We start from the raw sequence: 17,257 nt of genomic DNA on the forward strand, positions 1-17,257 counted from the left end.
AATAAGAAGAGTACCTAAACGTTTCCAATGGTTAATCAGAATGAATGACTGCAGCCGCTGTAGAAGGTAAACGTATCAGTTGTTGAAATATTATGAAATTCATGTGCAATTTCAATTACTGTCATCGTCTGAATCTCCTGGCAGCTGCAATCTCCAGAAGCGGGGATTTAGGGAAGCTGAAATGCTACACAATGTAGTATATTAAAAAGTAATTTATTAGCTAAGAAGCACACGTGATGCATTCAGAGTAAGGAGGCTTAGTATCGCCGCTACTGTGAACAGGGGACTTAGCCGAATTCCTTCCCAATCTCAGACTGAGATGCAGCTCGCCCGGACAATGTTGTCTGTAGGCGGGGGTGGCAGCAGCTAATGTAATCCTCTAATGATGTATTAAGCTCCACGGACATTGTGAAAGTGGTTGGGAACAGTTTTCTCTTACATTCGTTTCTGTCCACTGCTGTAATGGTGATTATTTTACACATTATATATGACTAGATTTCATTTCATTGTGCTGTTGCCAGCTTCTAATACCTGTCTATAGGCCTTATTGGGAGCTACAGAATCAGCACCCCCGTCATACAGGTGCTTTGTGTACTTGATGTGAATCATACAGTCATACTGTAGAATGATGAATCGTACAGGGCTAGAACCAGTGCGGCAGCAGACTATGCAGTAGGAGAACCGAGCAATCCTGGACGGCCTGCTGTCTCCTGTAGTGAGTCCCTTTTTGGGCTTTCATTTAATTTTCAATCTAAAGCCAAAGCAGAGCATCACTGAAATTCTAGGGTAGGGTAGGCCTGGCGATTCTAGAGTAGGGTGGGCCTGGTGATCCTAGAGTAGTGCAGGCCTGGTGATCCTAGGGTAGGGTAGTACTGGTGATCCTAGGGTAGAGTAGGCCTGGTGATCCTAGGGTAGAGCGGGCCTGGTGATCCAAGGGTAGAGCGGGCCTGGTGATCCTAGGGTAGAGCGTGCCTGGTGATCCTAGGGTAGAGCGGGCCTGGTGATCCTAGGGTAGAGCGGGCCTGGTGCAAGAAAAAGGAAAGACTCTCTTTTTTAGGGGGCACTCTTGTGGAGAGATTAATAAACATAATCTCAGTTTTATTGAGGATCAATGTTAATGCGGGAAGATGGAAGGAGAAACGCCACACATGTCCCTTGTGATATCAGTCAACAAACTAGTATCACAGATAAGAAATAAGAATTAGAGTAAAGCAAAGGATTTGAGTGTAATAAAAATTAGGTGATCCTAGGGTAGAGCAAGCCTGGTGATCCTAGGGTAGAGCGGGCCTGGTGATCCTAGGGTAGAGTGGGCCTTGCGATCCTAGGGTAGAGTGGGCCTGGTGATCCTAGGGTAGGATAGGCCTGGTGATCCTAGGGTAGAACGGCCTAGCGATCCTAGCATAGGACATGCCGGGTGATCCTAGGGTAGCAGGGACGTGCAGTCAGGGGAGGCAGGGGAGGCAGAGCCTCCCCTGTCATTAATGATTACTAAAATAATACAAAGAAAATACTTATGACACATATGTGTTATAAGCATATGCTTTATTTTAGAAAAAAAGTGGTAAAATGATTATTAGAATTGGTTACAGAGGCACCAAGAGGCTAGCGGTGCCTCTGAGTGTCAATGTTAAAGTTCTGAACTATGGGGCGGGTAGGGGGCAGGGACAACTAGCTGTTGTCAATGCCCATTAGAAAAAGCATTACAGGCGGCACCTATAACGGTCCCTCAGTGACAGTCAGGGACATGCTTTCTGTTTCTGGCTATATGAAAGCACGCCCCTGTCACTGAGGCAGATGTGATTGGGCACAGTGGCGCTGTCTCAGTGACAGGGGTGTGCTTTCATATAGCCAGAAACAGAAAGCACGTCCCTGACTGTCACTAAGGCACTTCTATAGGTGTCGTTGTCTCCCCCTCTACCCCCCTAAAGCCCCAGCCCCGGCGCGAATCTAGAGACTAGTAGGAGATTGACTGATCCCCCTCTCCCTCAGCGCTAGACCCAGCTCCAGCGCTGAACGTAAGACCAGCAGGGGGAATAAATAGTTTGCTACTGCCCAGCGCCGTCCCGAGCGCTGAATGTGACACCAGTGTCTCCCCCTCTCCCCCAGCGCTTCAGAGTCTCCAGTTGATTTCAGCTGCTCCCCCGGCGCTGGTCCCAGCTCCAGCACTGACGAGCAGCTGAATGGGACAGCAGCGGCTCCCCCTCTCCCCCGGCGCTGGCCCCAGCTCTAGAGCCTCCAGATGAGACCAGCAGGGGAAGTGACTTGGTGGCTGCCGCCTGGACCCAGCCCAGGCTCCATTTCTTATAAGGAGATCAGCGGGACTTCACGGCTCCCCCCTCGTGTGATGCCAGCACTGCTCAGCAGAACTGCAATCCCAAGGTCAGTGCTTCCGACCCCCATCCCCAGCCCAGTGCCCCCTATTTAACCAGCCATCCCCCTTCCCTAGACCAGTGCCCCCTTAACCAGCCATCCCTGTCCCCAGCCCAGTGCCCCCTATCTAACCAGCAATCCCCTTTCCTAGCCCAGTAACCCCCCATATCTAACCATCCACCCCCTTCCCTAACCCAGGGTCCCCTATCTAACAAGCCATCCCCTTCCCTAGCCCAGTACCCCACTATCTAATAAGCCATTCCTGTCCCCAGCCCAGTACCCCCCCCTAAGCAGCCATTCCCCTTCCCTAGCCCAGTACCCCACTATCTAATAAGCCATCCCTGTCCCTAGCCCAGTACCCCCCTAAGCAGCCATTCCCCTTCCCTAGTGCAGTGCCTGCCCTATATAACCATCCATCCAACAGCACAGTGCCCCCCCATCAGCTGGGGTGGTAGAACAATGGGCATACTCCGTGGTGGCTTGGTGGAGCCAGTACAGACAGGGTCTGTGTGGAGCGCTGGGTCTGGGTAGGAGCTGCTCTGCCGGTCTCTGTTGCTTATGCAGGCGGCTGCTCCCACACTTGCCTGTCAGCGCAGAAGCAGCGCGGACCCAGCGCTGCCCACAGAGCTTGTCCGTGCTAGCTCCAACAAGCTAGTGCCTCACCATCCCCTAACCTCACCGCACGTCACTGTAGGGTAGGGTGGGCCTGGTGATCCTAAAGTAGGGTGGGCCTGGTGATCGTAGAGTAGTGCAGGCTTGGTGATCCTAGCATATTACGTGCCTGGTGATCCTAGGGTAGGGTAGGTCTGGTGATCCTAGGGTATGGTAGGCCTGGTGATCCTAGGGTAGAGTATGCCCAGTGATCCTAGGGTAGAGTAGGCCTGGCGATCCTAGAGTAGGGTGGGCCTTGGTATCCTAGAGTAGTGCTTGGTAATCCTAGGGTAGAGCGGGGCCTGGTGGTCCTAGGGTGGGGTAGGCCTGGTGATCCTAGAGTAGGACTGGGGATCCTTGGGTAGAGTAGACCTGGTGATCCTAGGGTAGAACAGGCCTGGTGATCCTAGCATTGGACGTGCCTGGTGATCCTAGGGTAGACCGTGCCTGGCAATCCTAGGGTAGGACGTGCCTGGCAATCCTAGGATAGGACATGCCTGATGATCCTAGATAGGTAGAGCAGACCTAGTGATCTTAGGGTAGGGGGATTTGGTTATGGTAAGATTGGACAGGCCTGGTGATCTTGGGGTAGTACAGGCCTGGTGATCTTGGGGTAGGACAGGCCTGGTGATCTTGGGGTAGGACAGGCCTGGTGATCTTGGGGTAGGATGGGCCTGGTGATCTTTAGGTAGGGTGTGCTTGTTCATTCTAGGGTAGTGGCCATTGGTAATTGTGGGATAGATGGGTCTGGTTATCCTAGGGTAGAACAGGCCTCATGATCTTTAGGTAGGATGAACCGGTTAATATTAAGGAGGGCAGGCTTGTTCATGCTAGGGTAATGGGGTTTGGTTATGCTAGGGTAGGGCAGGCCTGGTGCCCTTATGGTAGAGCGGGCCTAATCATGCAAGGGCAGCACAGATTTGGTTATTGTAGGGAAGGTTGGATTTAGTTGTGCTAGTATAGAGTAGTATAGGGTCTGATGATGCCAAGGTAAGGCAGGTCTGGTCTTGCTAGGGTGGGGAGGGTCATACCCTCATTTTGATATTCCTAATTTATCATTTAATTGATGACAGTATTGATTGATTATAGCAAGATTGTGGTTGTCCGCACAGACTAATATCTATATCTATATCTTTTATTTCATTTTTTTCAGATATGTAGTTCTTATTCAAATATGTAGTATGTATCTCTTTTAGTTCTGGAGGTGCTCCCTGGGAATATATTTACACATACTTAACAAAAGAAGAAAATAATTCCCAATTCGGGGCACTCATTCAACTGATTTATACTGTATTGTTTCTGTTTGAGAGTCTCCACCAACAGAAATAGAAATTAAAATATACCTTTTATTTGAATTAATCTAAAAATGCTGCAAGCCAGCGAAGTATAGACAAACAAGTTTTATGTGCAAAAGCAAGGAAAATAAAGTAATTAAAATATTGCACTGTGTGTGTGTTGATTATCCTGTTCTTATATACGTATCAATATAGATAGCCACTAGGATGTGTTTTCCCAATATTAATGTTTTACAAATAGGTTGCTAACAATTGAAACAGTGTTACTTGGAAAACTGTGAAAAAATACTGTGATACAATGTGTGCACAGTTAAGAGAGCAGATGTGGTCACTGCTCACTACCACTCTGACCACTGATGTTAGTCTTATTTAATAAGCTATTATCTGCTTTTATCAAAGTGACGTCAATCGTCTCTGTACACCATATAATTCTACGATATTCACATGTAACATGGAGCCATTTTCATTATAAATTTAGCATGTGAGATCAAGGGATGAGTGTGCCTGAATTGCCACTGTAAATTATTGCAGAATTGTCCCGTAGTTATCTACAACTATAAATGCATGTGGTGGACTGTCAGAGCAATGCTAATAGCTGCACCTTAGTTCATTCGAAGGTGCATATTGTCCAATCTCTTGGCCCCATGTACCGTGAAAAGTCGTGTCAATACAATTTGCTTTTGTCAAAGTGCAATCCTGCAGATTGACGCATAGGCTTCTCAAATATCGTAGTGTGATGTCACTTTGATAAAAGCAGATAATAGCTTATTAAATAAGACTAACATCAGTGGTCAGAGTGGTAGTGAGCAGTGACCACATCTGCTCTCTTAACTGTGCACACATTGTATCACAGTATTTTTTCACAGTTTTCCAAGTAACACTGTTTCAATTGTTAGCAACCTATTTGTAAAACATTAATATTGGGAAAACACATCCTAGTGGCTATCCATATTGATACGTATATAAGAACAGGATAATCAACACACACACAGTGCAATACAGTATTTTAATCACTTTATTCTCCTTGATTTTGCACATAAAACTTGTTTGTCTATACTTCGCTGGCTTGCAGCATTTTTAGATTAATTCAAATAAAAGGTATATTTTAATTTCTATTTCTGTCGGTAGAGACTCTCAAACAGAAACAATACAGTATAAATCAGTTGAATGAGTGCCCCGAATATTAATTTTGTTTGGTTGCAGACAGAGCATGTTGTATTGGGTGGAATGCATCATGTTAGAAGAAATGCAGAACATCGGTCTGGACAATTCAGGAAGGAGGCAACTATAGGACTATAAATTGTTATCCCAGCAGTGGGGAACTGGGGTCGCATGCTATACATCACATGTAAATGGACCACGTGCGATGTATCACGTGTGAATGATCTTGCCACCTGGAAGGTCCCAGGCATCCCGCAGGGGACCAGCTGGCCATACACTGCTGCGATACATCACAGCAGTGTATGGCCACCTTTAGATTGGTACTAGGTAATACTGCATGCTCTCTGAACTGGGCATGCATTTCCAAGCTTCACCCCCATTAGCTAGATGCATTGGGGCAGATGTATTAAGCCTTAAAAAGAGATAAATGCAAGGGTGATAAAGAGAGATAATCGTCCAGCCAATCACCTGCTGACTACCATGTTACAGGCTGTGTTTGAAAAAAGTCAGTAAGGAGCTGATTGGCTGGACGTTTATCTCTCCTTATCACCCTTGCATTTATCTCTTGTTAAAGCTTAATACATCTGCCACATTATATCTGAGGCCCATAGTGTTACATGTTCTTTAGCCATACAACGTTGCATCGGCTCTAGTGGCAGTAATCCACCTAGTAAACCAGTTATGTTTTTACAGGAAAGGATTGGTACCTGGTACATCTACAGATCACGGTCACCGATGTGAACGATGAATCCCCACAGTGGTCAATGCAGCCAGGACAGTTCTTGGCGGCTGTGTCACCTTTGGCTGCAGCTGGAACGTACGTGTATAAGTTGGATGCCACAGATAGAGATGAAGGTGTGAATGGAGAAGTGGAGTATTTCCTGCTGGAAGGTAAAATAGTGGTCATGGTCTATAGTTATTTCTTTCTATGTGAAATGTGACTTTATTTTTAGACAACCAAATAGTTTGGACTGCTAAATAAATTGCGGAGAACCTTGGGGGACATTAGATTGACAATTTAATGTAGACACTGCATAGATATAAAGCTATATGGATGGCAGTTTCCATAATAACAGCTGCCCCCCCCCGCATGTCCGTCACGGCCGCATCAGCATGAGAACACCCATGAAATGCTGGACATTCCCATATGCTAATGGGCCAGCCTGCCGTCCCAAACTCCCCCCCCCTCCCTTTGTCCGCAAGGATGACTGCATGCACCCAGTGAACAGGTGGTTCGCATAAATGCACATTAAAAAAACATTGCCCCCGTGCGAATGCATATGGGCTTGCGAATGGACCTGAATAAGGTCAATAGTAGAAATAAATGCCCAATATCTCCATTGGCAACAAAAAAGCCTCTGCAGGTCACTGTGGTGGGGGTACGTGTGATCAATGTATCAAACAGAAAATACATAATGCCATCACAGCATAGTGTTACCCAGACTCCACTGCTGCCAGGAAGGATAATCTTCCTTGCCCCTTTCCTGGATGCTGCTGGTCTTGTGGCCTCTCTAAATCGCATATTACCAGTTGGAAAACACAATACTGGAGTCTGGAACAGTGAGTTAGTGCAACACTTCACCAGCAGGTGATAAATATGGAAGAAGCTCGGAGTAACCAATCAGCTTCTACCTATCGTTTGATAAAATGTACTTGACAAATGCTACCTCAGAGCTGATTGGCTGAAATGCCCCAACCTCTCCACTTGCCCATTTATCCACTTTTTACACCACTTGATACATCGCCCAAATGTTTCCTTTTCTTGAATCCACTGTATACCTATTGTCCTTTGTTTTGTTGATTCAGGTGGAAGAAGCAGATTTACAGTGGACAGAAGCACCGGTTGGGTGCAGACAACCGGGCAGAGTTTGGAGGAGGGTGCGGAATACCTTCTCACCGTACAAGCGTCGGATAAACTTGGAAAGAAAAGTTCCCCAGCTATAGTGTCAGTGATTGCTGGTGAAAGGCCGCCACAGTTTAAAAATGCTTCGTACACTGTGTACATCCCAGAGAATACCCCTGCGGGTCACGTGTGAGTTACACATTTATAGAATAGTCTTGAAAGTGTATTGTGAAAGTGTAAATGTTTTATTATATTACGTCTATATAGCCATAAATAGTAAATGTTGACCCATCAAAAAAAAATATTTGAACACTTAATCAATGTCACCTTTAACAATATTAAGTAAAAATATTGTCCTCTTATTCAAATTAAACATTAATGTTTCCCCCTGATATATTAACAATATAATATCACTCCCATAAGAGAATTATTAATGCTATCTTCCACCTTATTTATTATAATTGCCCTTATTATAAGTGTATTGTGATTCCTCAGCTTCAGATTGGCCAGAGATGTGCAGCGGTTTTGTGGCCTTTGTACTCTAGTGGTTTGGACCAAACTGATGGTGGTTTGACCATTTGTAAACTGGTTGACATTGCTGGCAGGATCAAAATGGCTGTCCAAACCGCTGAATAGTAAATCCAGTGTTTGGAGATAAAAAAACACACTTTCAAGCTCCTAGTTGAATCACCATTTAGTAAATTCTACTGTTCTATAACAGCTCAATGGTCAAAATCCTTTCGTGATACTCCATAGTTTTTTCTGTAACTGTTATACGGGACAGTACTGGACTGAAAAATGGTAATTAGCAAATGGTGTAACATATGTGGCCTTCAGGCTGGGCCTGGATGCGGTTTCCGTCCATTAATGGGAATACAATGACTCTCACACTTGCCATGAGCAGATCTAGGTCTGCCTACTAATCCACAACTTACTTTGGTCATGTCATTGTTTTGTTTGGTTATCTTTAAAATGAGAGATGGTAAAAGTCGGGAGTCTTCTACGACGTTCCATAACTTCAGAACATGTTCTCCACATTGCAGAGTACTGACGTTGTCGGCGATGTCTTATCAAAACCGAACCTTAAGGTACAGTTTGGTCACCAACCCGCACAACCTGTTCAGTCTCCACCACTTAAGTGGTGAGATGTCTTTGACCAAGAGTGTGGACTTTGAGATGGAACCTAACCAGTTTCTGCTGCTGGTGAGAGCAAGTGAGGACCTGCAGCCGCTTAACAGCACTGTGGAGGTAAAGTCATGTTATAAAGAAGTTCCTGGGTGAAATGTAATAGGGTGAGATATTCAGAAAGTGAGAGATTTGGTAAGAAATCTCCAGGTGTTTTTTAAAGCGGCAATCATTTACTCTGCACAGCCAGTTTGATTTTGAAGTGTAAATGATTACACTTCAAAATCAAACTGGCTGTGCAGAGTAAATGATTGCTGGTTTAAAAAAAACTGGAGATTTCTTACCAAATCTCTCACTTTCTGAATCTCTCATCCTATTACATTTCACCCCCTGTGTTATTCATAAGCGTCCAAATGCATGCATGAAACATGGAATGCAACGCCACACATTATTGCTAGAAACAGTGTTGGTTTGGGGTCGGTTGAACTCAGTGGTAGTGGACCATCCATAGGTAGTTGGCCAACCACAGAGAGGCTTAGCCAACCAATAAAGAGGAAATAGCTTGCAGACAACATGGATACTATGGTGCCTGGCCTGTTCATTCATGTTACTGCTCTACCAGGTAACTGACCTTGTAACAGAGTAACATTCTATAATTTGACTACACTGTCTGGAACCTAAAGGAAGTGGGTCCCACTGGGCATTTTCCCGGTTTTCCTATTGGCCAATCCAACTGCTAATAACATGTGTAATTCAATACTTTTATAGAGATCTAGAATCCAGGCTTGTTATGGTTAAGGGAGAAAGAATAAGAAGTTCTGCTGCAGGACGTAGCTGCTGTCCCTGGTTCCACCCCTTGGCATGTACCGCACATGTATAAATATGACAAGTTTATGATCCAAGCATAATGCTGATGTGTGAAAGTAGATTTTATTACCGTGCGCGCAAGAGGCCAGGTGCACACTGAATCATTTTTATATCAAGATATTAGTGTCCGTTTTATTGCACTCTGCTGAAACTCTTCTGCGTTTAATGGAAATGTTTTGCAGGTTGTGGTGGTGATTACAGACATAAATGATTGCACCCCAGAATTTCAGCAGACAATCTACAGCCGTGACGGCGTCCCTGAGACAGCGCCGGTGGCAACCTCTCTCCTGCAAGGTTAGTATCCTCTGGTCATATCGCTGAAGCGCAGTAAATTTTCCCACTTATAAACCGCTCAGCAGCCGGCTAGGAGAACATAACTACCGTTAGTTTATACAACGCAGTCAGTCCAGAGAAGGACTGCAAAAGTTCCAGTGTCAGAGGAGAATTATACAAGTTATAAATATGCCCTTGCTGACACGATCTTATTGGAAACGCCATGCGGTATTTTATGGAAATTTTACTAAAGCTCGGAGCCAGATATTTACCTTGGCTGGTTCCGGCATACACAACACAGGGAATGGTAGCTATTGTGCCAAACTCTTCCCCTCTCCTGTCACGCTTATGCCGTACAGTAAAGCAGGTGGTGCGGATGTATCATATACGATGTCTAGGTCAACAGCCGATACGTCGACATGAGTATGGATCAAATCATAAACAAAAAGTTGGCATGCATAGTCGACTTTGACAAAAGGTCAAGACAACTATACTGTTGGTCGACGTGGAAAAGGTCAGTACATAAGAAGGTCGACATGAGTTTTTCACGTTTTTTTATGTCACTGTCGACGTGTATCCCAAGGTGCCTCACTCTGCAACCGCTGCACTTGGATGTTATGAATAAGTCCCCAAAAAATTTGAGAAAAATGCGAAAAACTCATGTCCATCTTTTCATGTGTCGACCGTTGCCATGTCAATCTTTTGCAAGTGTTGATCTTTTGTCAGTGTTGACCTAGTTCATGCTGACCTATTGACTGTCAGCATAGACACTGTCAATCTATCATTCGGATACAGCCGACATACCTATGGGTGAATTGGTCAAAAGGTTGACATTGCTATCGTCGACACACTAAAAGGTTAACATTTGTTCATTTTTTTTTTAGGGGTGCACTTTTTCTTACTTTAACATCCACATGGCTACAATTGTGGCCAGAATCATGGCGAGCCAAGCAATACACTAATTGGGGGCCACATGCTCAGGTGTGGACATTACCACCCCCCCCCAAAAATGTGAAAAACTCATTTTGGTCTTCCATGTCAACCTTTTGCATGTGTGGAACTTTTGCACATCAACCTTTTGGTGTCGACATCAACTTAAGACATTGTCGACTTAATATACCAAACCCTGTGATCCCAAATCTGGGCCTTACACATGATTGTCAGGGGGAAATTTGCTAAGATGGGAGTTTTATTTCAGATGGGATGTTGCTATGGCCATAGCAACATTCCATCTGAAATAGAACTATCATCTTAGCAAATAAACTGCTCAGTGTTTAGTATTTTAAAAAATAATTTTGAGTCGCCCCTATATTGGGCTGTCAAAGGGATTCGATATTATCGATCTCTGTTTTGGAATCTGTACAATTCGCCATCATTCCACCCAGCACTTGTTAGATTTATCAGTTTTCTGTGTTTCTTTGAAGCCCTAAAACGGTTTCTAGCGACAACCTTGCAGAAGACTGACGCTCTGTCGCTACAAGCAGCATGTATGAGGCATATAACAATGGTATAATTATTTCGGCTTTAAACTACCAGTCATTTTCCCCTTTAATAACATGGTGCATCGATGCATCACGTCCGCTAATTGTCCTTCTGCTTCAGCAATTATTTCCTTTCTTCTCTCTCGCCAGTGACAGCCGCTGACTGTGACTCCGGTACGAATGGGGAGTTTTCATACTTCACTCTCAGCCCTGATTTCAGCATCTCCAGTCAGGGCACCATTAGCCCAGCAAGGAGCTTGGATTACGAGAGGCCAAACCATCTGTACGAGTTTGTCATCCTTGCAATCGACCACGGAGAGCCATCAAACACGGGGACGGCCACAGTCAGGATTCGGGTTTCCAACGTGAATGACGAAGCCCCCAAATTTTCTCAAGCAATGTCAGTCATGTTTTTTTTGTCATTGATAAATTCTCTTATAAAAAGAGAGGGGTTATAACTGTTTGCAGTAAAGTTATAAAGTTTGGCCAGTTTAATGACACAAATGGTTAATCGTGCCCCACTGAAATTTTTGGCCGTTTAAAATCATTGAGAAATCTAAGTTCTCCACTTTTTTTCAAAAATATATTTATTAATTGCCCCAAACACTAATAAATGTAAGTTTCTCTTCAACACTTGGGGCCTTATTCTAGTTCACTCATATAGACAAATTCCTTTTCAGATGGACAAAACCATGTGCACTGTAGGGGGGCATATGTAACAGGTGCAGATAGACTTATATTTGGGTGAGTTATTTTGTTTCTGTGCAGGGAAAATACTGGCTGCTTTATTTTTACACTGCAATTTAGATCTCACTTTGAAGAAAAACCCCACCCAAATCTAATTCTATCTGCACATGTTACATCTGCCCCACCTGCATTGCACATGGTTTTGTCCATTTGAGAAGGAATTTGCCTCTAAGAGTGAACTAGAATAAGGCCCTTTGTGCTCTTGCCCACTGGCATTTAAATGTTGCATCAGGGGTAAAACAAACAATCTTGGTCCATTTCTATATACTCTAAGCTTTAGAAATTCATTCTCCTTAATGTTTGTTACAACTAAAGGTTAAAGGGTTGGACAAATTTCTCTTATGACAATGGCCAATTCATTACAATGGGTCATACAGTAGAAGTAGAAATACCATTGAAATGAATGGAAATTAATTCCCCCAAATTTATAGATATTAAGATAATCTCCGTTGTAAACATGCGACTGACTGGTCAAATGTTACTTTATAAATGTGTGATCGGGCATTGGCATAATGCATGGATAGTTAAAGAGGAAAGTTGCCCCCAAATCGTAGGAAGAGCCACGCTTCTTTTCCGAAGAAAACTGGTAAACTCTAGGAGGGCTTCATGCTGTTTTTTTACCTCCTCATAGAGGCTGACAAGTCTGTGACCATTTTACACAATGGCCCCATGCGGCAGATTTCCCTGCAAAATCTGGCATACTTCATAAACTTTCAACTTGTTTAGTGGGAGCTACATTGTGCTAATATTCACTGAGCAATTTATTGGTTTATGCTTGTTTTCCAAACTACTTATTGAAGCTTTCACATTTATTCCAATGTGATGTCTTAATGTATTACATGCTTCGGAAATCCCACCGAAATGAATGGCCCATTTTCAAAAAAAAAATTTAAAAGTCCAGTATTGCATGCATTCTTCACATATCTCATGCATAACAACCGTGTGTGGACCTCCCATCATGATAGTTATTAGCTGAACGTGTTCAGACTCAGTTTGTACGCAGCACCATTACAAATGGGCAAGAACTGTTTCAGTATATCACCCCATATTTTTCTATACATCGGTAAATAGTCCAACATTGGTATATCCTTAAAGAGAGTGCAAATTCTAATGTGTCAAGGTTTATAAATGAACGAAAAAAAGTGGTGTATTTCTGTTTTTGAAGCTGATTCTCAAGCAGAAAGTAAATTACAGTTGTGCGGCGTAAATCAGGAACCACCTGATTGTGGTTCTTGCCTTCATAACACATACTGCAAAACGTTGATTAAAATCACTGCTTGGCAAAGACTTGCCCGGAAGCCTACATATTACTGTAGTACGTCTGAATCCTCATCCCACATCCCCACCCTCCAACCCCCACTTGAAAATAGTTTTTTATTATTGACACAAATCAAATACAGATGTTTCAATGGAACCATGCATATTGTATATATTTAAATCCTGCCTGCTAGATATCCCCCTATATTACCATAAGATCTATTCTGGTTGTATCTACCGAGAGACAGCAATGCCGCGTTCTCCTTTGCTTTGCATAGATTAAGAGCTTCTATTTTTGCATTGTGCCTTTCAGTTAAAATTTTATATTATCCCCCTGATTAGCGCAGAGCACTCTCTATGTTGCTGCGAGGTGCCAAAATCCCCAGCCCCCCCCCACTGATCTCTGCCGGCACAACAGTACACTGTTTGTTATAGATACGACGGTGGCCTATTTTCCCTTAAAACCCCTCTCGCTCTTCAGAGACCTTTCCATGTAATGTTCAAAACTCCCTTCTCTCTGTTCCTCCTCGTTTTATGTCTTTAAGAAAGTCAGAACTGGAATCGATTCGCTCGTTAGACTCTAGGCTAAGACAGTGGCCTCGGGGCTGTAATTTGTTGTTGAGTGGCTGAACAAAATCACGGTTCCCATCCCCTAATCTAGAGCATTAAAGGAAACTCTCGCAAATAAATATATATATATATATATTTCCCAGTCTCTTTCGATTTGCAGCCATGCAGCGCAGAAGGAATCCGCGTCTGCTTATTATGACCGTTGGTAACGTTACTTTTTTTGTTCCTACAGGCTTTCTTGTCATTTGCAGTTTAATTCGTCGGTTCTTTATCTTTTGTATCCAACAAGTAGAATTCAGAGTACCGGATTCCATTTATTATTTAAGGGGACATAAATGTAATGTCAGAAAACATTTAGACCTCAGAAAAAGGATATTCTAAATTAAAGATGCATTTTACATTCCAGTTTTTTTTTCATTTCTCAGAATGTACAGTAGGTCCGGTTCACCTTATGTTAACTATGTTTGCTTAAAAGGTTTATGATATCAAAACATCTTCCCTAATATTAACCCTGTGAGTATCAACGACTCTGTGAAAGATGCACAAAATATCTGCTAAAAACGCCAGCGCCGCTAACATTTGTTGTATAAATTCAAATAAAAAATAAAGATGATATTTCCTATATGAGGTAACATTACAGGTCATTATAATGAATAAAAAGGTTTGCTTGGCAAATGTCACACCTATTTCGACAAATTCATTCTGCACTCAAAGGGTTAATAGCAGAAGGACAACGTTTACGTGACATAATTCTGTGGCGCTGTCGAAGGGCACAAGATATAACAAATTAAAGACCATGGTCCGTAGATTTGCAGAAAAATCTTCGCATTGTAATTGGTTGCTTTGTTGTGGGGTCATGGGGCAAAACGTCCGCTTGACATTTACAATGCATCACCGTTGTACTCTGGAAAATGTGACAGTTAGTGAACTCTCCCTGTGCACCTGCTGGGTGACCTGGAACATGTCATTTGCTGGGTGGTCTGGAAACTGTGACAGTTATTTGCAGGCAACTACTAAGCAGGGATTTTTAAAAATCTAACTCCTGAGGGAATGGAAAGGGGTAAATCGTTCCATCCAGCAAACTTTTGCCTGGCTTAAATTGGGCAATTGACTAGTCCTCCTTAATAGTCTAATAGGATTTGCTATTAATTCTGTACCATGGTTTTCCCTATCGATGATCATCCATTTATTTTGACTAAATGGCCAGTGGGCCAATCAGCACCTGGGGGCGGGGCTTCACGGGAGTCGGGGCAGAGCTTTGCTCTGTGTCCCGGCCCCATGGGAGGAAAACAAATTAATTTGTTATGCTGTGCCATCGATGGAGGGAAACCATCTCCCCCATTAATGGCAAAACTATTCTACATTGGCCATAAACCATAGATGACTATAAATCATCGATGGCCATGCCTAATTTATGGCACATTGTGTGTGTGTTTACTGCACTATATAAGTATAGAATGATAACTTCTAGCAGTCTATGCAAATGTGGTGAATCCGCAGCCTTCGCCGCATATTCTCACCCCCGAGGATGAGAGGATCTGCGTAACAGAAGCTTCCCGGCGGCAGGAACAGATCAGTGTGAGGCCAGACTGACTCCCTGCTTTTGTATACAGCACATTACTTCCCTCTGCTCTCCCCCGGGCACAGCAAGATTATACAATGTTTTTTTCTCCTCTTGCAGAGAGCAACAGACATATATATGCATAAAGCTCTGTGTGGATGTGATTGTGCTGTGTATAGCTGTGTAGCTGTCACACCTATTACATTACGGCAGCACAGCACGGACCAGCCAGCATGAGGGAAATCTATTATTGGGGTATGGGTAAAAACCAGGCCAGGACAAGATCCCTGGACCGGACATCTCTGGGGAGTGTCCTGTCCGTAGGGGCTGCCTGTTACACCTGTCACCAGGGAGAGGAGGAGGGAGAGAATAAAGCCTCCCTGTATGGTCCGGGCATGTAGCAAAAACCGGACGGGCCGGACCACATGGGGAGGCTGTAATCTCCCCTTCCCCATGTTCCTGATGAAAGCTATCACAGGGCCCCCCCGGATAAGACACCCCCCCGAACAGAACACCCCCCGGACCGGACACTACAAGTGGGAGTTGGCTGGTTAATACTTTATCTCCATTCACTTTATCTCTCTCCAAGGCTAAGTACAATAGATAGACACCCCCCCCCCCCCCCCCCTCCTTAACAACCTAGGTTTTAAGCATAGCAATGATTAAGCACAGGGGAGCTTTAACATCCTAGGGTAACTTGTTTGGGCTGAAATGTTCTCTAGACTGGTAAATAGAAGTGCTTCATTTCAGCCATAAGGCAGCATGGCCATAATAATGGCATAGGGGGGATAACCATAGCGCCTTGTTTAGATTTAGCAGCAAACCCAGCTCAAATTGCAAATTTACTCCTGACTCCTGAAATTTACTCCAGCATGTTGCTAATGCTGCAAATACAGGATTATTTTTCTATATTTTGCATGCAGTGAAGTTGCAACAGTATCTGCTTTTGCATGTAACCCCCAAATACTAACCAGCTTTATTGTTAGCCTCCATCGTAGACGGGTGCTAGGACTCACCCCTTCCTAATTATATCTGTTGCCATACTGTTAATGCCCCCACCCATAACGCTGTCAAAGTACAGAAATGTCATTTTCTAGCTGATTTCCCCATAAATCAATAAGCCCCTAATGAGCTCGCTGACCGGAAAGGCGAGGTGTGTGAATACTTTGTGCATCGAGGTGTGTGAATACTTTGTGCATCGAGGTGTGTGAATACTTTGTGCATCGAGGTGTGTGAATACATTGTGTACTAGCCGATGATATTCCTGATCGCTGAATTGATTGTGATTTCTGCTGGTTTTGTAGATACCGGACGTTTGTATCGGAGGATGCCGCCCCCAATACTGTGGTGGCCACGGTGCAGGCGTTCGATCCCGACGGAGACAGAGTGACTTATGAAATTTCAGAAGGAAATCGGGAGGGACATTTTCTTATTGATCCGCAGAAAGGTAATAATAGCTGAGAGGAGCTGAGCGGATAATGTTTACATGTCTTGTGAGATTGTGTAAATGGTTTCAGAACATACTTATTGATTGGACCCCGACGTCATCTGCTTAAAATCAATAGACGCAATCAACCGCTGTGACCCGACGGTCAGAGCAGCAGTTGTTCCAGTGCAGAGCATCTCTCCCTTACTCCGCTGTTAGATTGTTAGCTCTGCGTTATAGGACTGCATGGCAGCTTTCCGGACTCTTTGGAGCTAAAGTGATCTAATCTCTCTCTCTCTCTCTTTACATTTGGGTATGGGTCATTGGGTTGACCCAAGTTAGGTCAACATGCATTGGGTCGAGAACTGAAACATGGTTAAGATCGACCAAGCATTAGGTTGACAATGGGAACGTCTAAAGTCAAAAGCTCGACATGAGTTTTTCACTTTTTTTTTGTCCCGAATCTTGACATAATCAACATGGACACATCTAAGTGTACCGTGTCCCCTCGCATGGCTTGCTGCATCTACATCAGGGGCGTAACTATAGCACCGCAGCCCCCGCTACCGCGGGGGGGGGGCGCTGTGCATGTGGGGGCGCCGGGGGCTGCGGTGGTATAGTTACCCCCCC

General features: G+C 44.1%; 1 protein-coding gene across 1 annotated transcript in view; it reads left to right on the top strand.

The window, feature by feature from the left end:
- The window catches only part of LOC146045855 (neural-cadherin-like), a 99,270-nt gene that overhangs the window by 26,366 nt on the left and 55,647 nt on the right, over nucleotides 1–17,257 (top strand). The window contains exons 2-7 of the mRNA XM_083164964.1: nucleotides 6,171–6,368; nucleotides 7,284–7,509; nucleotides 8,364–8,568; nucleotides 9,495–9,606; nucleotides 11,217–11,466; nucleotides 16,506–16,648. Coding sequence (XP_083021090.1) covers nucleotides 6,171–6,368; nucleotides 7,284–7,509; nucleotides 8,364–8,568; nucleotides 9,495–9,606; nucleotides 11,217–11,466; nucleotides 16,506–16,648 — 1,134 coding nt within the window. The remainder of the gene's footprint in view (nucleotides 1–6,170; nucleotides 6,369–7,283; nucleotides 7,510–8,363; nucleotides 8,569–9,494; nucleotides 9,607–11,216; nucleotides 11,467–16,505; nucleotides 16,649–17,257) is intronic.

The sequence above is a fragment of the Crinia signifera genome, chromosome 11, assembly GCF_055691185.1.
Source record: "Crinia signifera chromosome 11, ASM5569118v1, whole genome shotgun sequence".
In the NCBI taxonomy this organism is placed as follows: domain Eukaryota; kingdom Metazoa; phylum Chordata; class Amphibia; order Anura; family Myobatrachidae; genus Crinia; species Crinia signifera.